The following is a 25062-nucleotide window of genomic DNA, read 5'->3' as shown; positions in this document are numbered from 1 at the left end:
CATCAGCCCCAGCAAAGCTAAGGAAACATGATCATGTACCAGCTGACATGACTGTTTGCTTCCAGAAATCCTGGAGAAGTCCTCAAAATGTACTCAATGAAAATACCATTTTAGTGAAAAAGAGACCTTGTCACAGGAAATATGGACTTTTGTTATCCTTAGATACAAATGGAGATTTTCAGTCATCTCTCTGCTATCCAGAGAAGGGGAGACGTCATCTTTTGTATAATGCAGACCTGTGTATTCTGGGATGTGCTGGAGAATATAATAGAGAGTCATCCAGCAGCATGAGCTGAGCACTGCAGGAAGAATTGCAAGACACCAGCTCTGAGGGTGGGGACTAATTAGCTCCATGCAATGAAGAACCCAACTGGCTCTGCTGCTGAGTTGCTAAACCTAGCCCTGGTGCTGATGTGCCATTGCTTTCCAGCTCCAAACAGCTACTGGTTTGGTGTCTATGCTCCAGTCTACCCCTGCTCTTCTCTGGGGTACACCCTGTCATTCTCTTCTTGCTACTGGCACTGTCATTAGCAATTGTTAAGTGGACTGCCTGATGCTGCGTTGAGCCACACTACTGTACTGAGCATGTCCAGTTCCAGCTGTGTACTACTGAGACACGCAAGTTGTGGTTGCATGGAGCCAGTTATCTGTGTAGTGTTCTTGTTTCTCACCAGTCTCATACAGAGCACATATGACATAACTCCAATGCTCAGGGATCTGCACTGTGAATCTGAGGTTTTCTGTGCACAGCTTGTGCACAGTTTCGAGTTTATCTGCTCTGTAAATCCAGGGTGTCTGACCATTGCCATGCTCCCTGTGCCTGCAATGAGCATGAGCAGTGCTCATTCACTTAGGATTCCCAAGTGAAAGTCACTGAAAAAAAGATTGATAAAGCTGTTGAGCAGTAGGTGCAATTAAAACCATAATGAAATTGTGCTAGATTTGGCAGGTACGTGTGTCTTTGTAACATGTATGTAAGAGACGGAGACAAAAAGATAGGAATGTGAAACAGGAAGATATCTGTGAGAGTGTCTGTGGTATTGCAAGAGAAGGAGGAAAAAACAATGCGTGGACAAAGAGAGAACAGCTAGTGTATGTATATATGTGAAAGAGAAAAAGAAAGTAATAATGTAGGTGAGGAAAGGTGTGAAGAAAGAAACAAAGAAGCTGTGTTTAAGCGGAGGAGAGGGGAGTACATGGAGTAAAAGAGAATTATGTGTAAACATTGTTTCTTTGTTAAAACAGCATATTTTAAGCTACTGTCAGCCACTGCAAGTGGCAGTGGCACATAATATCTAAGTGACATTGCAACATTTAAAAAAAATTCTAAGCTATGAAAAAAATTCTTTGACCTTATTTTTAACAGTCAGCTTCATCTACTGGAACCAAATTATTACCAAGCAGATCTTGACTTCTCAAACGAGATCATATCACATAGTGTAATAATGTAACAGCTGACATTGTGCAGGTGCCAGTTCTTCCAGAGTGAAATAGATCAAGTAATTTTGAAAGCATGCAAGTAGTTCATTTGACTTTGGACAGACAATGCTTTCCTGTGTTGAACTAGCTGTCTGTTTTCCTGAGGAAAGTTGAGGAGCTCAAATAAGAAGAAATGCTTAAAAGTTTTCTTCAGTGTTTCCATTTCTTGGTACACCTGAGATGCTAGATAGTGCTGTATTTAAGAATAATCATTCTGACTTAGGAAATCTACCCTATATATCCTTGTGTATATCTTTGGGATTACTTTTGCTGGAACACCTTTGCGTGAATGAGAGTTCAGTCTCCTGGCCAACTGAAACTTAGCAATGTATATTCAAAGCATGAGATAATCTCTCTCTTCATAACCGTTTCTCGTACCAGAAAGACCTCAGTTGTGTGAGAGTACTCTGGACTCAAGCAACTTGCCTCAGAGAGGGCTAATAGGTATGGTAGTAGGAAAGGATTTATTTTAGGAATGAGCTTGGTTTTTTTTCCCCCCTCCCTCCCTTCAGGAAGATCTACTTGAAGGCATTTTTGAGAATAAGTAATTGGTGGTGGAATTGGAAAAGGGAAGATAGGGAATGTTTCTACTGGGTTCAGAGGGAACAGAAACAAATCTCTGATGAAACAGGTTATGGTTGCTAAGAATGAGATTCAGTTATTAAATTCCTTGTGAATCTTAACCAGTCTTTCAAATCTAATCCTATTATCAGTTGTTATAGCAACAGGTTGTTTGTAATAGGGTACCTGGTGATTGGGTTGCCAGAAATATGATAGCTCCTAGCCACTGTTTAGGTATCTTGTTTGTAGCTACAGGTTATTTCACCAATAAAAAGGAGTGCCTGAACTTGTTTGACTTTAGCATTGAAATTCTACTGTGCAAGTGACCTGGCAGTTACAGGCAATTTTTCTTTTAAACATAAGTAACAAAAACTTGATGGTCATTTGAGTGGTAAGCCCTTGAGTTCTGGCTTTAGTTGTTAAAGCAGCTAAGAACCTTTCTTGGAATAAGCACATTTTCTGCCAACTGAGCAGGTGTGGCAGCTTTTTCTGTCCTGTAATCGGTGGCCCTTTCCTAGACCCTTCACTCACAAGTTAAAATATTTTTTTTTTAGTCACTCCTCTGGCCATTGGGTCTCAAGAGTCTCAAGAGAAAGGAGATGTTAACAGACTAAGAAACAAAGTTTTACCAGTAATAATTGGTAATATTGGTAAATAATTTATTAAAAATTATTCTACAGAGATGAGCTCTATACCAGCCTTTTTTTTTTGTTTGTATAGTGCTACCTCCTGTGAGATAACAAGAAGCCTTTTGGAGTCTCATGGAAAGCTCATTGTAGCTTTATTTTTTATTTTTATTTTATTTTTCTCTTAGTCTGGTGGCCTCAAGAACCCAGGCTATGTAATGTTATAAATGCCAGATGCACACACTGAGCCCTAAAAACCTGCTCACACAGTAGAAATGTTATCAAAGTGCAAACCTGTATTCATCAGACCCATCTTCAAAAGAAGCATGTCTGCTTCAGCACAATGTCCTTGTGCAATGAAATACAGCCCAGCAAAACTTACTCTTTTCCTTAACAACATAAACCCAACCTGACAGAGATGTTGTTACTAGTGACATCAACCCAGGGATTTCTGCCAGCCCCAGAAATTATGTTTGCCATAGTGCACAAGCATTTGTTTGAAGATCTTTGTAGTATAGGCTTAGTGAAGCTTGAAGAATTTCCAAACCCTAATTACTGTAAGGCATCCACGTGACTAGATAAACCTGCTGAGAAACCTAAATGGTGGGTGTCAGGAGGTTGGGGCATCCTTTTTTTCCGTTGTAGCTAGCAACAGGACAAGGGGTAATGGAATGAACCTGGAACACAAAAAGTTCCACTTATATTTAAGAAAAAACTATTTCACTGTTCAGGTGAGGGAGCCCTGGCACAGGCTGCCCAGAGGGGTTGTGGAGTCTCCTTCCTTGGAGGTCTTCAAGACCTGCATGGACATGTTTCTATGCGACCTGACCTAGGTGACCCTGCTTCTGGAGGGGGGTTGGACTAGATGACCTCTAAAGATCCCTTCCAACCCTACCATTCTATGATTCTATGTGTGGCTCTCCCCACCTTCTTCATGCATATTGTGGATACCTCTGTTGTGGGTCTAATAGTCACCTTTTTTTTTGAGAAGATACTGGTTTTGAGAATTCTTCTAAGTAATTCCACTGTTGACCTATTTAACAAGTGAGAAGTGTTTGTACTAATACTGTTTCTGTTTCAACAAAGAGTTATTGATGTATTAAGTATTTTTTTATGAATTCAGCATTCATTGCTGCAGTCCTTCTAGCTGAAGGCACAAGGTCAGGAAAAAAACCTCAACCTAACAGAACATTTTATTCTGAAGTTAAGTATTTAAAGATTCTGGCCCAAGACACTTTGGTACAAGTTAGGTTGGGGCTCAAGTCTGTTTCCCTGCCTAGCTTTAATTCTGAATGATGTTGTCCAGGTATCCTACTTCAGACATTCCCAAACTGTGGGAAATGCTTTGTTTTGGCTTTAGATTCCTGCTGGCCATCCAGATGCAAACCATCAATTAACATTTGAACTTTATTCTTTCCGAGCTTACTCCTTGTAGAGCTCCTGAACATCTGTATTTAGAAATGTTACATTCTTTAAGAAGTAAACCAACAAACAAGAACCGGCTTCTGTGTTCATAGGGCAGAACGTGCACGAGGTCAGAACAGCTCAAGAGTTTCTATCTGTCTATGGCAGGTCACTTGTGATGAGCATCAGGAGTCAGCACACAGTGTAGAGCATGGCCTTTTTTCCCAGCTGAGCTGTTTTCCTTGCTTTCCTCTCTCCTAATTTACAAGATTAGGAATAGATACATGCTTGCTCTTGGGAAGTGTCTTGAGATGTAAGGAATCATACCATTTTTTGAGGGGAAGCTGTTCTGGAAGCCAAAGGCCTGGAAACATATGCAAGCACAGGTGGACTCATGTACCTATTTTGATATGTAGATGTATGGTTTCCTAGGCAGAGAAAGACCGAGTCTGCCCTAGCGTTATGATTATTTCACCATGTCAGGCTTGGAGAATCATTCAGCATTTCTGTGGAGAAGGAGACTGCCAGGAGAAGGTGATCCCAAATGAATGCCAATCACATGCGGTGTGCCCACCCTCTCCCTTCTCAATTGCACTAAATACAGCCTTATTGGATTTTTAGACTTTGAGTGTAAGGCACAAAAGATGTAAATTAAAGGAATGATTCACTGGCAGAAGCAAGATTCACATGGTATCAATCTCATTCTTCCCCACCCTGATATTTATGCCCATCCCACTTTGAAAATATTATTCCAGTTATTCCAGGTCCAGCCATTTATTGGAGGAAATCCGAAGGCACTTTCTTTTAACAGTTCTTCCCTTAGGCATCATTGTCTCCTTGACAGTTCCTCTACCGTGCTGACAAGCTGTAAAGTCTGGATCCAAGCATCTGGATCTTGCTAGGAAGCCATTGCTGTGTATGTACTATTCTGAATGCTGGTGCTAACACTAATTTTTAAACTTTTTATTAAGGATGCAGCCAGATAGAGGTGAATGGAGAACCCTTGACCTGCGTATAGGAGCATGTGAATATGAATAGCATGACTGCCACACCAACTACCTTGTAGCAACCTTTCCTATCTGCTATCTTCCATGAGTTTCCTTCTATCTGCTGTAGAGTTGCTTTATTCTCTTGGGCTGCTCAGAGACTGTAGAATCCTTTGAAAATGCTGAGCTTGTGCATCTCAGGGTGGTGTAACCAAGTCCTCTGCAATGCAGGCCACTTCCCTGTATAGTTTACCATACTTTTTCCATGCAGTTGCCAATTTTTTCCCTTTAGAAGCCCTGTGGAGATTACCTAGAAAGATATTCTTGTCTTTTGGGGAATGACATAGAGCAGGTAGGCTGAGGCAGCATGTGGAACCACTGGGTAGAGGCTGCATTTCAAATAACAAGCAGACACCTGCACAGAACTAGAAATTATGCATTACTCATCCTTCCAATTGCCTTGCCTTTTCTTCTCACCTTATGAGTGGATCTTGCAATATCTGTGGCTGCAGATATCTGATCTTCAGAAGCAGATTGCACAATTGCTGTGGATGTACTAGGAAGAAGGAGATTGAGGAATCTTAACCCTTATGTTAGCAAGTTTTCCTGGTCACCCAATGTAATTGCAGTCATGCAATCTCCTATCTTAGATCAGGGCTGGGTTTCCTCTGAAATTCACTGCATATGTTTCATTTCACCTTTACCAAATCCCTGCTAGCACTACTAAGAGGGAATTTGGCCATGGTACCAAGACTTGGCAGCTCTTAAACTGTACTGCTGACAGTCATTGTTTTGGAGTTTTGGGTAGGTCACCCTGCCTCACTGTAACAATTTCCCCAACTTTAAAAATAGAATAATAAATACCTACTCATACAACTACAGTGCATAGCTTCCATTGGCCCTCTAAACATGTGAAGCATTCTGCAAGCATTCAACAATTGTTCTTTCTAGCAGCTACAATTATTATTTTGGGATGTTGTGACAATGGCACACTGGCAAGGTCCAAAATCCCTACTGGAGCTACTATGGAAGATGATAACAGCCCTACAAAGACTGTATCTGTACTCAGTTGTACAAAACAACTCTAGTTGGTGCAGCCACACAATGTCATTCAGCTTCATGCAGACGTAGTAACTGAGTCTCTAAAGTGTAGGTACGTTAATGCAGACTCACTGCTATGGCAGGACAGCAGTAGTGCTTCTGATTCTGAACCAGGCCCTGTCTCAGTTGCTGAAATGAGTCTGCACCACTCTCCATCCCCTAGTGCAGACATACTTGAGTTCGTCAGCTGTGTCACCTAAGGACCTTAATAAAAGCTGACCAGGCAAATCTTTGTTCCTGAATTGGTCCTTGAGGTTAGGACCTCTGTATCATTCCAACTCATGTATACATATAACATTGTCTCATGCCAAGTTTCACAACTACATAAAACTGCTGGTAGAGATTTGTTCAGACTACAACAATTCAGATTGTGGGGATGAACTTGGATGAAAATTTCTGCAAAATTTTTTTCTAGTCATGTTTAAGACACATAAAGAAACCAAAGAGAAGTTCTGTGACTTGCTTTTCCACAGTACCATATCAAACATTACCTGTGGGAGAGCAGTGGATGATGGGAAAGTGTAGTCTCCCAAGTGTTTCTTTGAGAGAAATAGTAACAATTTTTTACTTCTCTTTGCTCTACAGGAGATTTTTGGCTACAAAACCCAAGGCTGCCGGAAGGCCTTGTGCATTGCTGGATACATCTTGTCCTGTGGGGGTCTGCTGCTGCTGTTTCACTGGAAGCCAGAGTGGGATGTGTGGGCAAACTGCACCCGCTGCAGCCTGGAAGAAGCGGATGTTGTTCTGCTCAGAACAACGGTAGGTGGCTACTATAATCTTTAAATTAGTCCCTGGTATGTAGTTGGTTGAAGAAGAGTCAATTTGAAGGAGTCCAGTTTGCTGAAGTCTCTTATATCACTGATTTCCTGTAGTCATTGAGCCAAAGAACTCTCAAGTATTCCACAATGTTGTATAAGATAGTGATTGGAATAGAGGGTAAGAGCTGATCAGACAAGCTGAAGGAAATTAGGGTGAAAAAAATGGTAGGAACTGTGGTTTCAAGACACTGTTATTTGTTCTCAAACTGAGAACAAATATCACTGTCCAAACTGGTGATTTGTTTAGCTCTGTTCCCAGCAGTGTGCAACAGTGTGTGATGGGGATTACTATAAGGAAGAGGGCAAGCTTATACTGCTTGTTTTATTGGCTGGATGTTTCAGTTTTCTATCAGCCCTTTCCCGTGTCCAGTAAGCCTGCAGTCCTGCAGTTAAAGCTTTCAGGGCTGTTACATTTTGCTAGTAGTTTCCTAATACAAATTTCTATCTGATGAGGACTGTACTGAAGCACTGCAACATACACAGACCCTGATTTCATTTCATGGATGCTACTGCAGCACTAAAAGAAACAAACTGAGACTTGACTCTGAATCTCAGCTGAGCCTGAATACTCAAGGAACAGACAGGGTTGGTTTATTTCCAGAAGTTAGATTTGTTCTGCTTCAGAGATTCCTGAACAATGGCATTTGCAAAATGTGCAGTTGCAAAATGATCATTTGCTACCACTGTATTTGAGCTGACTTCTTAAATGAGCAGAGCAGCATGCAGTTAAAATCTTGGGTTTTGAATGTCACAGGTCTGCCCATTGAATATTTTGTATTCAGACAATCTGCATTCTAATAGGCTGGGAGCATATGGGTTTTGCTCTTTTTTTTGTTTTTAAATAAGGATATTGGATTTAATCTCCCTTTTTAATCTTAAGTTCAGTTTGCATTTTTAATTACCTGTTCTTGTGTGTCATTTTAAATGGATTTGCCATGCCATGCACTTTTCAAATAAATGAGTTTTTAAATGATCCTTTATGTAACTAAACAAGACTTGGATCATATTGTGCATTCTTGTTATCAGGAAGCTCTCTAGCTCTCTCAAAGTATACCGGGTAATTCACAATTTCAAATTTCCTTCATGTTTTTTTGTGTTAAAATAACAGTTTTGGGTTTTTTTCCCCTACGTTCTGGTTATATCAATTCTCAGATGTGATGGCTACTGCTGATAGGGATAGAAGTAATCCCATCAACTTGATCTTTGGAATTTTCCTTTGCTTCACATACAACCTTCATTCATAATTCATCATCATCTCTGCAATTGCAATATAAGAGCCTATTAACTATCTTTTGTTATTGATTTTTGACTCATTTTAGTTCAAATAATGAGCACCTGTGTTATTCACTGCTTCCTGTCTCAATCTGCATCCTAATGTCTACTAATTCTGAAATTTAAATTCAGGATAAATGTCAGAAAATAAGTGTGATTGTCCCCTTCAGGTAGATGTAGAGAGTGATCATATCTCCTCTCAACCTCCTCTTCTCCACGCTAAACATCCCCAGCTCCCTCAGCTGCTCTTCATAAGACATGTTAGTTAGACCCTTCAGCAGCTTTGTTGCCTGTCTCTGGACATGCTCCAGCACCTCCATGTCCATCTTGTAGTGAGGGGCCCAGCACTGAACACAGTATTCAAGGTGTGGCCTCATCAGTGCTGAGTACTGGTCACATTGTTTTTTTGTTACAGGCCAGGATGCAATTTGTGACCTGCTTGTTGGATGAAGGAAAGGCTGTGGATGTTACCTACCTTGACTTTAGTAAGGCATTTGATACTGTTTCCCACAGCATTCTCTTAGAGAAATTGACAGTTCTTGCCTTGGATGGGCAAAACTTTCCTGGGTGAAAAACTGTTTAGATGGCTGGGTCCAACGAGTTGTGGTTGATAGAGTTAAATCCAGTTGGTTGCTGGTCACTTGTGGTGTCCCCCAGAGCTCAGTCCTGGGGCCACTCCTGTTTAACATCTTTATTAATGATCTGGATGAGGTGATAGAGTTCACCCTCAGTAAGCTCACAGATGACACCAAGCTGGGTGGAAGTGTCGATCTGCTTGAGGGTAGGGAAGCTTTACAGAGAGATCTAGATAGGCTGGATGGCCGGGCCAAGGCCAATTCCATGAGTTTCAATAAGGCCAAATGCTGGGTTCTGTACTTGGGCTACAACAACAACCAGCAGTGCTGCAGGCTTAGGGAGGAGTGGCTGGAAAGCTTCCAAGCAGAGAGGGCCCTGGGAGTGTTGGTTGACAGCAGCTGAACATGAGCCAGCAGTGTGCCCAGGTGGCCAAGAAGGCCAAGGGCATCGTGGCCTGTATCGGGAGCAGCGTTGTCAATAGGAATAGGGAGGTGACTGTTTGTGGAGATGTTTAAGAAACAGGTGGATGTTGCACCTAGGGAAATGATCTGGTGTTTGACAGGGCTGGGACAAAGGCTGGACTTGATGATCTTAAAGGTCTCTTCAGCTGAAACAATGTTAAGATTCTACGATTCTGTCATATGATCATTGTATCAAGTCATATCATAATCATCAAATGAGCCACTCAGTTTGTGGTACAAGGTACCATAAGGGAGGCATGGTGCTAACACACTTGTTCCAGTGAAGTGTTAACACAGGAGTGACTATGGAAAGGTATTGGCACTGAACACTCATTTTGCAGTACAGCGTTATGCTCCTTTTGATCTTCCCATCTCAGTATGGTCACTGCATCTCCGAGTGTCCTGTACTGTTTGTCTGACCTGGGTGTTCACATTCCATCCTTATTAGCCAAGCACCAGAAGTGAAGTATTTGCAGTACTCAACTTTTGACACAGCTGTGGTTCCCCACCCATTCTGCTGATTTACCTGAGTGACAGGTGCTGGAAGGCCCCTGTTGGTTACTTCCTAAAAAATTTGGAGCAGTGCTCTAGGAAGGCCTACTGTAATCATTCACTCCAAGGTGATAGTGAGTTTGGTCTTATTTTGAGAGAAATTGTGACGCTTCTCTTTTATATTCATTAAGGATGATTTTCGGATTTATTCTCGGAAGACTGTGACATGGATCTCTGTGTCTGCACTTATCAAAAGTAGATTGGATTATCCAGCCACTGCTGAGGAGGACTCAATCTTCAGCAAAGCCATAATGAAGCCAAGTTTGCAAGTAAGTAAAGTACTCCTTGCAGCATCTGGGAGATGATAGCAAATCTCAGCCACGCTTCATGGAGTGAAAGTGACCTGCAAAACATATCTAGCTACAAAACTTGCAGCTTGATGAATTCAGTAGGCTGTGGAAAAACAACCTAGAGATTTTTGAGAACTGTAATTGTGTCTGAGAAAATCCTCTCTTACTCCAAGGTGGATTATGAATAAAGAATCCCCACTGCTCCTGAGAGAAGACACACGTTTTAATTCAGAAAGCTTCAGGACTCTGAGGTTGGCAGTGGAGAATCAGAGCTCCAAATCAAAACCTCATTCCTAGCATAGGAATCAAGGAATTTAGGGGTAGCCATCTGTCTGAAGGGAAACTGTGAGGAAGCAAACATCACAGCTCCTTCAGTAACATGAAAACAGGGGAGTGGAACAGGAAAGTGCCTAAGTACAACTGCATCGGTATTTTCAGAAATGTTTCATCAAGGAGGGTCTGAAACACATTTTGCTTTCTTGCCTTTATATGCATCAATTTTTGTTTTAAAGAACACTTGCTGGTATTGAGTGTTGTACTGTTGACTGTTCCTGCAAAATGTATCCTGATCTCTTGGAGAGCTATGAGGCGCTAGGGAGAAGGTAAATGATTATTTAATCCAAGCGTGTCACAGGATCCCTTGTGAACTGAGTAAATTATCCCCATTTTAGAACGAGTACCAGACAGTTCATTTATGTCTTGCTTAGTGTTACACATTAAATTTGTGTTAGCAATAGAATGTAATGATACATTCACAAATACTTGGCTCTTGATTAGACATACTAGATCACTACACTGGGGAACCCATAAAAGAGCTATTTTCCCTTCCAGGAAATAGATTTGTAAGTTGTTAGCATTTATTTTTCTAACCACATGAATTTTTAGTAGATATTTTCGTTATAAACCTAACTTTAGCTGAGCAAAGCTGTTGCTATTACTGCTGTTTTGTGTGGGCAGATATTAATGTACATAAGAAAGTTTTGTGCCAGCTAGTTTAATCAACTGGCACAGTATGAGAGTGAAGACTGGTTTGTAACATTCTTCAGAGGATCAAATTATTAACATAAAAGAGCCCAATATAGCCTTAAATAATGGACCCTTTGAATACCACTTGCATATCAGTCAGAACTTCTAGATAGAAAAGAACAGGTTTCAAAGCAGCGAATAGTAAAGAGTTTAATCCTTCACTGGCAATTCAAAAGCCCCTACTTATAATTCAATTATAAAACCTTTTTGCCACTTAAGCTACCTAAGTCTGCAGAGTAATGTGTAGTACCCAAGACTTGTCCAAGGACCTTTTCCAGCAGTGAGCTGAGTCCCTCATTTAGCATTGTAAATACTGCAGCTCCTGTTGTATGGAATCCCAGCTACAGACCTCTTGTTAGGTTAATGACTGCGGGTAGAGCTCCATTTTGAGTCAGAGTATGAATTGAATATAGATTTCATTGGCCTATAATAATGCTTATTGCACTGAGTAGGGAGAGTCTTCTAGAGCTGACTTCTTTATTGGGTGTGTGTACAGGTGTATAGCCTTGCCTTCTTCAGCTGATACGAAGCACATTATCTCTAATGGACTTTATGGCTGTTGCACAGGACGGGACAGACTCCTTTTGCAAGTTACAAATGGCAGTGTGTCTTCCTAATGGACAACTGCCCTGCAAGGACTTGGCATTAGCAATGACTTGGGAATTATCCTGGGGTGGCCTATCTTATCTATTGAACAGATATGTTCAGCTGAAGGACCTAGTCCCCTGCTTTTCTCAGCCAGACAGAAGATAAGAGATTTGTTAAATGTTGATGGGCTTTGACAGCTACCTGTCTATCCACCACTTCAGCAGGGATCTCTCCCCTTTGTTCTGTGTTCTTGCTTCACAAAATGAGGAGAGAAGAATACTGCTTTGTACGTGCTTGATCTAAAGATCTGTAGAGCTTACTGGAACCTGCATTGAGGTGAAGATCCCAATCTGTAATGTAACTAGGTAGTTAATATATGCAATACTGTCTTCTCTCCCTCCCTACATCCTATATAATTTGCTTTATCTGTGCTTGACCACAGCAAGGATCTGTGAGCAAGCCTGGGAGTATTTTTGTTTGCTGTGTTGCATATATTGTCTTTGTTTTGTTTTGCAGGTAAGAAGTATCCAAGTACAAAAAATCCGCTATGTCTGGAATATCTGTGCAAAACAGTTCCAGAAAATTGGGTGAGTTCAATGCCCTGGTTACACAAGTCTCTGGGGAAGACAAGCTTCTTTGTGAATAATGTCCTAAGGAAAACACTCACTTTATATTTTAGAGTCCTAGAAGACCACCACACTTGCTCAGCAATATATGCCAAATTTGGTTCCGGTCTCACCTGCAATGAACAGAACGTCAGGTACATGTTTTAAAACACAAGTACTCAACATATGGATTTCAAAGAGATGTAAATTCACTGCTGGTGCTGCACTTTCCTTCAGTTTCTTGTGAATCTCTTAATATGCACATAATTTTAGATGAAATGGCTGTGCATGAAAAATTGAATGAACGGGGCTAGAGAATGTTGTGTATTCCTTGTCAAAGTTTTTTGAGTTATCTCAGTATTCATCACTGTTAACTGTTCTCAATCAGGAAATAATTGCATCCTGCAACTACTCTAAGTAGTTGTTGTTTGGAGTAAGAGAAAGTTTTCGTGAGACAGTGCAGATAAGTTGTGTGTGTTCTTTTTCAGTGGAACTTGTATGTTATTGAACTTCTAAATCAATTTGTTCTGGTCATTGAATTTATGATCACAAACTACTCTATCATGACATAATTTACAGAATAGGTATTCCTGAAACTGCTGAATAAAGAAATGATCTTCAGTTGATGGAATACTGAAAATCCAGCTCCTGACCTTAACTCACGTTGAGTCTTACATTTAAATCACCCTTAACTTTATGCAAAATTATTTGATTTTAGATCATTTAATTTTAGATGCAGAAATCCTTTGTTTATGGTGCTTCAGAGGAATTTCTGTGTGATGGAAATATTTGCCTAAACAGCTACATTTCACCTCTTGTCTGTTCAAGTAGATCTCACTGGTATACTCATCTTTTCTGACATAAGCACTGCAAGGGCATATAGTTTTTAATCTTTTTCTTAGAGAGAGAGATCCTCACAGCTTTTAAACTGGGATTGATACAAACTCTCAGGACTATTGAAATCTGCAGGTTCTTCAATAAACTACATTGTCATTGTTTTATCTATAAGTGATGTATCTTTATCCCATACAGGAGAGTTATATGTGGGCCAAACACTATTGAAGTTCCAGTGATCCCTATTTGGAAACTCCTCATCAAAGAGGTGAAGCATTTCTGTTGCTTTTATTTTAGGCTATTTGGGGAGGCAGAGTGTGCAGATAGATGTGATGCGTTTTGTGACTGAATTAGCTTCCCAGTACTCTATCACTGAGCACTCTCCTTATTCAAATCCTGTTTAAAGCTGTTCCATGAAATCACCCTAAATTAATTTACTCACCACTGTTCCCTACACTCCATCCCCATGCCTTTATGGCTGCTTGGTATCTGTAGGTATCTGTGTCCTGGGAGCTCATTCTGTCACCCTCACAAGAGTCGGTGAATGTTTACAAGCTGCACTGGAAATCAAACCTTCCAGGAAAAAGCTGTCTTTTAATCAACAGATATCAAGTGAACTGCAGTAGCGGGTACAGCTGCAGAGAGATCCAAGAAGCTCATGACACAATACTGGGCATAGCACCAGTATTTGTTTCAGACAGGAGCTGGCTAAATGTGGCCTGAACAGTGTGTTTGTGGGGATGTGTCTGTTGTATGTGAGCTCCATCCTCATGGCACTACCTGCCATTCTCTCACCTTTGTTACGTTTCTTGTAAAGCAGCAAGCAAAACAAGGCTTGAGCTGAGCCATTCATATCCCAGGTAACATCTTATTGGTCCAGATTGTTTGGCCCTTCTGTCAGATGGAGATGGTCCAATCTGAGTAGACTGAAGACATTTAAAAAATTAGAAAGGAGGTTGAGAGACATAACACTTAATAGCTTCTATTCCAGCTCGTTTCTAATAGGATGGACTTGATGGGTATACTGGAGCCATTTAAATATGGCAAGCTCTTGAGTATTGCTCTCTCTCCAAACAGGTCTTAAATCCGTTTTACGTGTTCCAGCTGTTCAGTGTGTGTCTTTGGTTTGCTGAAGATTACATGGAGTATGCCATTGCTATCATAATCATGTCTCTCCTATCGATTTCTTTGACTGTATATGATCTTAGACAGGTGAGACATCTCACGTTTTTCCACAGGGAGGGTTTATTTCTGATGTATGGGAAAGGCCAGGATGTTACAGCGTGCACATTTACAGCGCTGTGGGGGTTACTCAGATGTTTAGTCTCGTGACACTAGTAGGAGGTGCAATGGGCTGGCCCCCAAGTCATCATAATCTGTGTGGTTCTTTACCCACATCCTCCCTTCCCCATTCCAGTGCTTCACTTTGGATCCTTTTATTACACCTCCATAATTAGGGTGGAGAATTTCTTTCTCTGTATGATGTATAGTTCCTGGCAGGGACAGACCTCAGTTTATGAGGGCTCACATAACCACAAAGAACAAAAGCGAATAATTGTTAGTGGATGAATTGCATCATGTAAATGAGATGTAACACTTCTGTGTGTTCTCCTTTAATTTATAGCAATCGCTTAAACTGCACAGACTGGTTGAGTCTCATAACAACATCATGGTCACTGTCTGCAGAAATAAGGAAGGTGACTCCTGTACACTTCTTTCTTCAATGTTTTTCATTTCTATAGGAATTTCTATCAAACCCAAGAGTGTATAGTATCAAACTCCTTATAGAGCAGTTTTCTCTCAGCTCGATTAACTAGCTTCTGCAGATTGGGTTAATTTGACTTAGAAGTATGTTGTGGCATGTCAGTCATATTCATAACTATGTGAGCACAGCCTTAGCAAAAAAATAGTAGGAAAACTATGTTGTTGTTCTTAAAGCAATGCTGACAAAGCCAACCACATAGCCATTAAATGGCTGTGAGTCCACCTAATCACTCCATGCAAAGTCTGTTCATTGTCATCATATTTAGAGCACAGTCCAATAAAACAAATTCAACGTAAGAAATGTAGATCCCATCTTCTTCAGTTAGGTCAGTGAATCAAAACAATAACTGATGGTTGGGCTCCTGGGGAGATTAGAAGGAGGTCTGCAGTTTAAATTGATCCCTAGGCTTTTCTAAATATTGGAGATTGCAATCTTAGGTTCCAGTTGTGGTCCTTTGTTTATAAGCCATTGTCAAGAAGTAACAATCTATTCAGCAGGTAGTTCCTTTATCACAGAGAAATGTATGAAGCACAAAGTTTGCATTACATGTCACCTACAGGTTTCCAAGAGCTGGAATCACACCATCTGGTTCCTGGAGACACACTGCTTTTGAAAGAGGGCAAAACCCTTTTGCCTTGTGATGCCATCCTCATCAGTGGGCAGTGTGTTGTGAATGAAAGCATGCTGACAGGTACAGCTCGCCCCTCCCAGATTTACCATCAAAATATCATCATAGCCTTATGACTTCAGCCAGTGACACAGGACATACAGTATTATCATATATCACCCTTTTTGTGATATAGTCCAATAGCTAGCCTAGAAGGCAATTCTTTTGGATATTTGCTATAACAAAGACTGAATTGTAGTTAGTCCCAGCTTATCTAAATAGAAAAGATGGATTTTAGGAAGGGAAATTCATCCTTTTCTTCCTTTCTGGAGTGCATGATTTTGGAAGGGATCCTCTTATTAGAAAGAGTGGACAGTGGGGTGAGCAGGGCAGGAGAAGAAACAGTAGATAAAGAGTTAAGCGGTTGCCACACGGAGCCCACAGTCTGCTTAGGCTGTAGGGATTTCTCCTGGTCACTCTGAATGTCTCATGGCTGATTACTGAAACGTCTCCAACCTGCTGGAGTGTGCATTTAGCCCTCCAGAAACTTAGCCCCACATTTATGTGATAGCAGTGGAGGACACACCAACTGGGAGGGTTCATTGCAATGCAGGATTTTGGGTGCAGGAGATATAGTTCTGTTTCTTGTCTTTAAATTTGTTCTTGATGTGAATTGAACTGAAATGCACAGTTCTGAAATTTCATGTAAGTGAGACATTCCAGAAACCCTTTTAAGTTAGAAAATTCCAGCTATCAAAATATTTATTTTCCTTCACTTTAATGTTTGTCAGCTGTCAGGCACTGAGCTAAATGCTTTATTTTTTACTAGGAAGGGGAAATAGTCATTCAACACCACTGCAGGTCTCTCTTCAAGTCTGTATCTACAGCCAAGTCTCAGAGTCCTTGGACTGCTTTCAGAAGCTATTGTACTGATGCAAAGGAAAGCTTTTCTCTGGCAGAGTCTGTTTGTTTCCCAGGCCTCAAACTCTTTTCCTTCTGAAGATGTCACAATGTAAAAGTAATATTTCTCTAAACTAGTTTCTCTAGTAAATACTTTTAACTTACCATCTAGATGTCTTGATACCATTTGAAACTCAGCAGGCTGATTTTAAGAAGTACTGCAGTTTTCCTTATCTGAGCTAATCTTCCCTAGGGGAAAGTATTCCAGTAACAAAGACCTGCTTACCTCAAGCTGATAACTTCAAGCCCTGGAGAATGCATTGTGCAGAGGATTACAAAAAACATGTCCTCTTCTGTGGAACAGAGGTCATACAGACCAAGGCAGATGGCAGAGGAGTAGTGAAAGCTGTGGTGCTGCGGACTGGTCAGTTGCCACTTCAGTTTGCTTTTATTTCATGCTTTTTCTTACTGGAACAGTCTGACTTAGTGTACCCAGTCACATTAAGTTAAAGGTGTTAATCCAAATCCACAACAGGCAGATGGAGAATCAATATCCTGGGCTGGGCTAAGCTATTATGCATTGTTTCCATTTGCTTGGCATAATCTTTACAAAAGCTACTAGCGTATGATTACAAAGAAGAATTCTGCTTTGCTTCTGAGACATTGAAAAAATCCTTCTCCTCAAGACAAAAATAACTTTTTTCTATATTCTGCAGAGTAGGTCATGTAACATGGAGTTGAAAGATTTGGGCCTTCTTTCTTAAATTACAGATATTATGAGTCATTTTAAAGCCTTCCATTCTTTGTAGAGAACTTTTGGAAAATTTTTGCTTTGGAATGATTTTAGTTTGTCTTTCCAGGTTTCAATACAGCCAAAGGGGATCTAGTGAGGTCCATTCTCTACCCCAAACCCATGAACTTCAAGCTGTACAGAGATGCCCTCCGATTCCTGATGTGCCTCATAGCATTTGCAGCCATTGGAATGATCTATGCAGTGTGTGTGTTTGCACTCAATGGGGTGAGTTACCTAATGCAGAGAAGTGATCACGCCCAGTTTCAAGAGAGTTAAAACTTGAGTGGCTTCATATATGTCTATAAAGTATGGTCCTTGTTGCTCTCCTTTTTGCCTTAGTATAGGAAACCATTTTACAATGTCATTGAATTTGTGACAGTACATAAGCTCTCATACATTCAATTCCAAGGTGCCAAACCCTGCTGTTTCCCAACAATCATTTCTTCTGAGGTCTTAGCAAATCCTATGCAAGCACTGCATGTCTTATCAGGAGCCTTCATAGACCAACTGCCTCTATGTGTTGCCTGCTCTGTGCTTAGTGATACATGTCATTATCAATGTATGTAATTAGCATAATGCTTTTTAGAGCTCTGAAAATGAGAGATCTCGAGAGCTTAGCACTCTGCAAGTAGCTTTTACAGAGTTTTTGGGGCACTTCTTGTACATTCCTAAAAAAATTCACGTGAGTCTTCAGTTAAATGGGACACAGACTGATGTGTCACTGTGAAAAAGGCAGATTTCCGAAAACTTCAGTTTAGACTGGAGATCCATCTGTCCCTGTCCACCATCTCTAAGAGTAACTGATATCAAATGCTTATGGAAACTAGTTAGGCATTAGGGCAAGCATAGAAAAATTCTTCCCTGTTAACAGTCTTCTAACTTCCCAAAGAGAAAGGTTTAACAGTTCAGTAAGCTGTCATTTGTATCTAGGTCATCTAGCTATAATAGCCACTGAAAATGTCCCAGAGTGTGGTTTAATATATTTCTGAATTATATTCATTGGACTTGGCAGCACCTGTGGCAATGATTCCTCCAGTTTCATTATGTACTACATGAAATATTCTTCAAACTGCTGTCACTGAAGGCACTGTAGATTTTTGGTTTAGTGGAGTAGCAAATAGCTGCTTTCTGTTTGATTTTGCCTGTAGTGATTTAGAGATCATTGGCCACCCCTTTGCCATCTTTCTTCCATGTTACAGAGCCTTGAGCAGTACAGGTATAAATACAGATTCCTGAAATTTACTGATGTTACAAAGAAATCTCTGTTTCCCTCTGCCCTTTCTGTCATCTTTGTGTAGTCATTGGTGGGGTGGCAGGGGTGGGATTGAGATAACCTTCACTTAGTTATTGCTCAGCTTAGTATCCTTGAGACCCTTTGTGAAATAACTTTTGCAAAGCCAACTGTCCTGTATTAGCTGAGTCATCCACATGTCCACTCATTTTTTTTCAGAGTTCTCCAGGAGGTTTGTGGGGAATTAATTCCTTCTGTGAAGCCTGTGATAGCAATTCTCTAATGTGCCATAGGGTTGATTAATTCTGTATGTAGGTGTGCAATCGGTGAGTGCGTTTGGCTGTTCGAGCCCACCCGTGGATGGGTTCTCTTTCCTCTGCCCATGCCAAGGGGATTGGAACTACATTATCTTTAAGGTGCCCTCCAACCCAAACTGTTCTGAGGAGGGATCTCATTAATATTTACAAATATCTAAATGGTGGGTGTCAGGAGGTTGGGACATCCCTTTTTTTCTATGGTATCTAGCAACAGGACAAGGGGAAATGGGATGAAGCTGGAACACAAAAAGTTCCACTTAAACATGAGAAAAGACTGTTTCACTGTGAGGGTGAGGGAGCCCTGGCACAGGTTGCCCAGGGGGGTTGTGGAGTCTCCTTCTTTGGAGGTCTTCAAGATCCACCTGGACACGTTCCTATGCGACCTGATCTAGGTGAACCTGCTTCTGCAGGAGGGTTGGACTAGATGATCTCTAAAGGTCCCTTCCAACCCCTACCATTCTATGATTCTATGATTATGATTTTAATCCAATTTCTCAATGTAGAACTTAGTGTGTTGGGAAGCAGCAAGGGCCAGCTATTCCTTAGGAATTGGTATTCCTTAGGATTTCCTTAGCAGCAAGCCAGGAGCTGATGGTGACCAGTGCACCAATAGTGCCCTCACTGACCAGGGCACAGTCACACAGTACTTGAACATGAGGAGAGCTGGGTGCTGGTAACAGCCCATCGATAGTCCCTGGCAAAGCAAAGCAGTAAATTATCCAATTAGACCAGTCAGAAGCAGAAGGAGATAAGGACATGAGACAAGGCTGCAACACACATCTAAAGGTGCCCAGGAGACAGTGCTAGAGGCAGATACACCTACAACATGGCTCAGACAGGGACTGAAAACCCACGCCTGAGCTTAAACAGAGCTCCTGAACCCATGAACAGAGGGTGTGGGTGGAGGTGAGGCTGGTGAGGGTTATTAAGGCTTATTAGTGCACCTAGAGCCCTGCCATATTGGTATCTCAATCTCTGGACGGTTTGCCTGAAACTCTTAAAAACAGTTCACTCATTCTCATGCATCAGAGTCAGTATGTAAACTACTACTGTAAACAGCAGTTCTGCATTTTTAAAGCCTAATTGCTTTAGAACTTCTTAGAAAACTTTCAAGAAATCATTGATGATTACCTTGATGATTACCTGCCAATGTAAAGTCCAAGTCCTGAGTTGTAAGGTTGACTCCACAATTCAGTTTTTGAATCATTTTTCTCCTTTGGAGTAATCTACAACTAGTTGGCTCAGAAGATTAAGTCCTCTCAGGATATCAAAGGAAAAGTATTTAAGAACATATCTAAGTGTCTGCTTTGCACTTTTTCCTTTTTTTTTGTTTAACGTCCCCCTTGTAATATGTAAAACATATGCTGATGTTACCACAGGAGCTGAAACTGTCTTGTCAGACTGGTGTAAGATTCAGTCACATCATAGAGTAAATGTTTTCTCTTTTATGAGTGTGTTGATCTGAAAGTATAAGTACTTCCTTCTAACATAAAATTGCGACAAATATTATCAAGCTAGTGTCTTCTGTGGTCGGACACAATATCAATGAAGCGAGAATGAGAACATAATGGAAATTCAGCACATCAAATGCAACATGATTTATGGTCAAAGTCTCAAGCTCAGAAGCAATAATAATAGAACTGTGATGATTTGCAGATCCTTATGAACTGCAGATTGACTTTAGTTTGTAGTGTCTCATTTCTAGGACCCCAATTTGAAGTGCATTCAATCCTTTAGCAGTGCTAACAACTGCCAAGAATATCAGTGCTATCATGCAGCATACTGACAGTCAATGTAACACTGACCTCTAAGCTCCCAAATTAGAGACTCCTTTTAAAAATGTAACTTTTACTTCCATGTCTTTTATTGCAGGTAAAAGCAATTTCCTTTCACAACTCCTAGAATATAAGGTCAGAAGAAGTCATTAACACATGCATTCTAGCCTTTTCAGCACCATCCCATATATCTCACCTGCCATCCCAACATGCAGTCCAGAGCTATGCCTGCAGGCAGTTGGATGGATGCCCATATAAATGACAGATTCTTGAGTGCTGTATCATGGGAAACAAGGTTTGGCTGAGGATGCAACAACTTAGCTGGCATGTTTGAACTCATGTGCTTTGGAGAAGACTGTGAGCTCTACTTGGCAGGTTTCTTGGCATGGAGAATGAAGAGAAGCCTGGAGGCTGCTCATTAGCAGTGGGGTAGTCTTAAAGCCTTTGGTTAAATCAAAGCAATTAATTTCTTAGAGAGGTGAATACATGATGGACTCATGGGCAGAAAACAGCACAGCCTGAAGCATTTGCAGTGAAGGGAGAGGGATGAAGAGGGCTATGCTCAGGTAATCCAAGCAGCATTCCTTGCCACCCTCTTGCCGATAACTGCCTTTGGTTTTGTATCAGGAGGAGACAGGAGAAGTGGTGAAGAAGGCTTTGGATGTTGTCACCATTGCTGTCCCACCAGCTCTGCCAGCTGCCTTGACAACAGGAATCATTTATACCCAACGAAGGCTAAAGAAAAAGGGCATCTTCTGCATCAGCCCCCAGAGGATCAACATGTGTGGACAGCTGAACCTCATCTGCTTTGACAAAGTAACTGCGATGTGGTGGTTACTCTCTTACTAGTAATGGGAGCCATGCTGGGGTGGGAGAGTGTGGGTTTTGATCAAGCATTTCATTGTATTTTGGAAACACGCTGACCAGTCTTGTATAGTTATGTTTGTGTCATCTGAACAGACAATGTTGCAAATTGTTGTTTTTCTTGGAATCCGGGAATTGACTGGTAGCACTTTTGCTGTGCACTACGCTGGCATTTCTGGACAATGGCTTCTTAAAATAAGTCTTGCTTTTTATTCCTGTTGGAGCTCTCATGTGATAAGTTAATTTAAATGTACATTTTAACTTAGACTGGCACCTTAACAGAAGATGGCATGGATCTTTGGGGCTTGCTGCCCTCTGAAAGAAACTGGTAAGGCTTCTTGACACACCAAGGGCATTTAAATTTGGTGGGATAGTGAATTCTCTTCCTAGACATGTGAACAAATGTGAAAGTTAATGTCAAACAGCACTGCAGTTCTTGTGTTCAGATTTCCAGTATTACTTCTGTAGCTTCTGAAATGAGTTGTTTTCCTCATCTCAGGGGTCCTACACCCCATGAAAAGATGCAGCTTCTGTTGTAAGCATTTGACAGAGCATGCCCAGGCAGGTTGGTCTGCAGGAGACATGCTAGGTTAGATCTCAAAGCTGCAGTGGTGCCTCAAACCTTTGTGACATGAAGTTACTGTTACCCACAAGATTGCCATTCAGTTCCTCCAATGCCCATGGGTTTGCTCATTTACATTTCAAGAAATGTGCCTGCACAAATGTGCTCAAACATATCAGCCTCACAGCTCAAGAGTCTTTGCATAAGCCTCAAGCAAGATACATTATAATATAATCTGTTCCTCTGTTGATCCAATGGACTCTTTAACTATGCAGAATATAACTGTTCTGAGCGTGAGTGTCTGAGAAATAGCTCATGAGGGTGGACAAGGCCCCAGAAACATGCCTGTGGTCTTAACACAAGATAGGACTTTAAATTAAGATTTTTTTTTTTAAGATTTAAGATTTTTTTTTCTGTTAGTTGTATATTCTTGGTGTTCCCTGAGAGTGATTTTTATGTTCTCTTTTGTGTTAGCTTCCAGGAGATTCACAGCTTCTCTGCAGACCACAGCCTGCCTTGGGGCCCACTGTTCAAAGCCATGGCAGTTTGTCACTCACTAATCATTTGGGAGGGCAAGATCCAAGGAGATCCACTGGATGTGAAAATGTTTGAGGCCACTAACTGGGTAAAGCTGTGCTTTGTTGTTATCCAAGCAGTGGTGGAGAGTTTTGGTATTCTTACAAAGGAGAAATGTCCCAAGCCGTCTCATGCAAGTAGCCACTTCCCACATAGATATGAAACAACTAAAACCCAGAAACACACACTGAGGCTTTTGGAGAAATGCTCCTTCTTTCTACCTAGAGCTTTCACTGAGAGGTACTTAGAGTACTTAGCTCATTTTACTGGGAGTACAGCAGTATATTAGTGAAGCTGGTGAAGCTCTGGATTTGATGCCAAGGGAGGCAGTGGGTTTTCCATTACTGGGGCTCTTTAGTGTGAGATCAGACAGACTCTTTCTCAAGGATGAGTAAGATACCTTGTTTTGAGGTAAGAAAAGCTCTAAATGATTCCTTGGGGTTTCTTTGAGCTCTACTGTTTCTACGATCTGAAAGATTTTTGTCTTTTAATACACAGGTGATAGATGACTCCAGTGGACACCAGGTTGGAGGTCAAGGATCTGTTCATGCCACAGTTGTTAGACCTGGGCCTAAAGCCAGCAGTGTAAGCTATTTGCGAGATTCACATTCATGATCAAGTTAAACTGTCAGTGTAAGAGTTATCTTTTAGTAGAGAAATGCTTCGTTGTCCTAGTCCAAGACAGCTTTTCCACAGTTTGTTTTTCTTGTTCTGCCTGGAGAGAGGTTGCCTTGATCTCTCTGATAAAAATGAGGTGCCTGGGGGAGCCTGCTGCTCACACCAGAAACAGAGGGATGCTGGGTGACAGATTGTGCAGCTCAGGAATTTGCCTGTCCTGGTGGCCCGAGACTCAATCCAAGCTCAGCTGAGCAGTGAAGGTCTCTGAAAGCACCTGGAACTGTAGAGTCTGGTAGCTGATGTTAGGCCATTACTTGGCCATACACCAAGAAGGGGCACTTTCAGGTATATGTTCTCCCTTTGCAAGGCCAGTGTTAAGACCTAGCAGAGTCTTGTTAAAGAGACAGAACTAGTGAGTTCCTTTCAGTAAGTCACATCTAATGGTCTGCCAAAGTTTGGTGAACTTTTCCTGCTGCTTAAGCTAAATACTATTGTACAAATTTCACTTTATATGCCAATCTTTTCTGTCCCACTGTGACAAAACATCTCACTATATATGGTTAGCTTCTTATTATGGCCCAAAGGACAGGCTTAAAATCCTTTGGCCTGAATTTCAAATCCTTGCTGCATTATCTAATCCATTTGCTTTTCTCCTAGGCCCCAGTGGAAGGAATTATTGTTTTACATCAGTTTCCATTCTCTTCAGCCTTGCAAAGAATGTCTGTCATTGCTCAGGAAATTGGTGGGGAACAGCAGGTCTTCACAAAAGGATCTCCAGAAATGGTAGCCATGTTATGTAGAGGAGAAACAGGTAACTAAACGCTTGCCAGAAACACGTACGTGTAAGTAACTTTTGATGATGCAATGAAATGGAAGATCCAAATGAGATTTGTGGGTCTTAGACTTTATACTTCAACCTGAAAAGTTAGAGTCTCTGTGTTATGGTCTACGGCTAAGCTCTTATACAGCCTTTCTCAGCAGAGGAGGACTGCTAAGAGATAAAAGCAAGTACCAACTCCTGTACAAGGTGTGCAGTCTCTGCTACAATAGATGTTTGGAAGAGTTGTCTACTGATCCAGTGTACACCAGAAAAAGTTTTCTTTTTTTCTCCAACCCTTGGGAAGACGGCTAGAAGAACACAGCTCCTTCATGACAAGGTGCAAGAAGATAATTCTTTGCAGAATAGTTTAGGATCATAAGTGCAAAGTGACAGAAGAGAGAAAGTGATTTTCTTGTTGAGCAAAGTTCAGTTCAACAGCTTTCCTTGATGTCCTTAGCCCATGGGTAGTCTCTAGGTGTACCTGCCCTCTGGAACAGGAACTTCCCCTGCTCTAAGGCTTCCTTTTATTGGAAAGCAGTCAAATGCTCTGATGAACTGTCTTTTTCTCTTTTGCACAGTCCCATCAAACTTTGAAAGGAAGCTTCTGCTCTACACAACACAGGGCTTTAGGGTCATCGGCCTGGCATGGAAATCTCTGCAGATAGGGAAGCAACTTACTGATCTAACAAGGTAAGCGATAGACTGCTTCTTATCAGCCATATTTAGCCACAGGCTAGTGGTGCCTCACATAGTGCCATTATCATGACATTCCTGCCAAAAGCAGGGGTGGAGTACAGAGATTTCTTACATTCACAGAAGGAATTTGATGTAAATCTGGATATAGGTCTGTCTGAGCATGGGTAGAGAGTACTTCACTTGCAGTTCTTATTTAGCACGTGCTCAGAATCCTCATACATTTCTTAACTTTGAATCAGCATAGGCAATATAACTCTAGTATACTCTGAGGTCTAGTACACACCTCCCTCAGTTCATAATTTTTACCAATATCCTCGCAGATTTATCCAGACTTTCTGCTGAAGAAAAGTATCTTTGTT

At 41.2% G+C, this 25062-nt stretch overlaps 1 protein-coding gene across 1 annotated transcript in view; it reads left to right on the top strand.

The window, feature by feature from the left end:
* The window catches only part of LOC104553705 (probable cation-transporting ATPase 13A4), a 44562-nt gene that overhangs the window by 2803 nt on the left and 16697 nt on the right, over nt 1-25062 (top strand). Inside the window, exons 3-18 of the mRNA XM_062006177.1 lie at nt 6743-6916; nt 9968-10105; nt 12257-12327; nt 12420-12500; nt 13378-13447; nt 14257-14391; nt 14804-14876; nt 15504-15635; nt 16705-16875; nt 17312-17469; nt 21195-21383; nt 21698-21759; nt 22468-22618; nt 23068-23154; nt 23845-23998; nt 24586-24697. Coding sequence (XP_061862161.1) covers nt 6743-6916; nt 9968-10105; nt 12257-12327; nt 12420-12500; nt 13378-13447; nt 14257-14391; nt 14804-14876; nt 15504-15635; nt 16705-16875; nt 17312-17469; nt 21195-21383; nt 21698-21759; nt 22468-22618; nt 23068-23154; nt 23845-23998; nt 24586-24697 — 1958 coding nt within the window. The remainder of the gene's footprint in view (nt 1-6742; nt 6917-9967; nt 10106-12256; nt 12328-12419; nt 12501-13377; nt 13448-14256; nt 14392-14803; nt 14877-15503; nt 15636-16704; nt 16876-17311; nt 17470-21194; nt 21384-21697; nt 21760-22467; nt 22619-23067; nt 23155-23844; nt 23999-24585; nt 24698-25062) is intronic.

This window comes from Colius striatus, chromosome 12 (assembly GCF_028858725.1).
Source record: "Colius striatus isolate bColStr4 chromosome 12, bColStr4.1.hap1, whole genome shotgun sequence".
In the NCBI taxonomy this organism is placed as follows: Eukaryota; Metazoa; Chordata; class Aves; order Coliiformes; family Coliidae; genus Colius; species Colius striatus.
The sequence above is the reverse complement of the archived record's forward strand: the minus strand, read 5'-3'. Positions and strand labels throughout refer to the sequence as shown.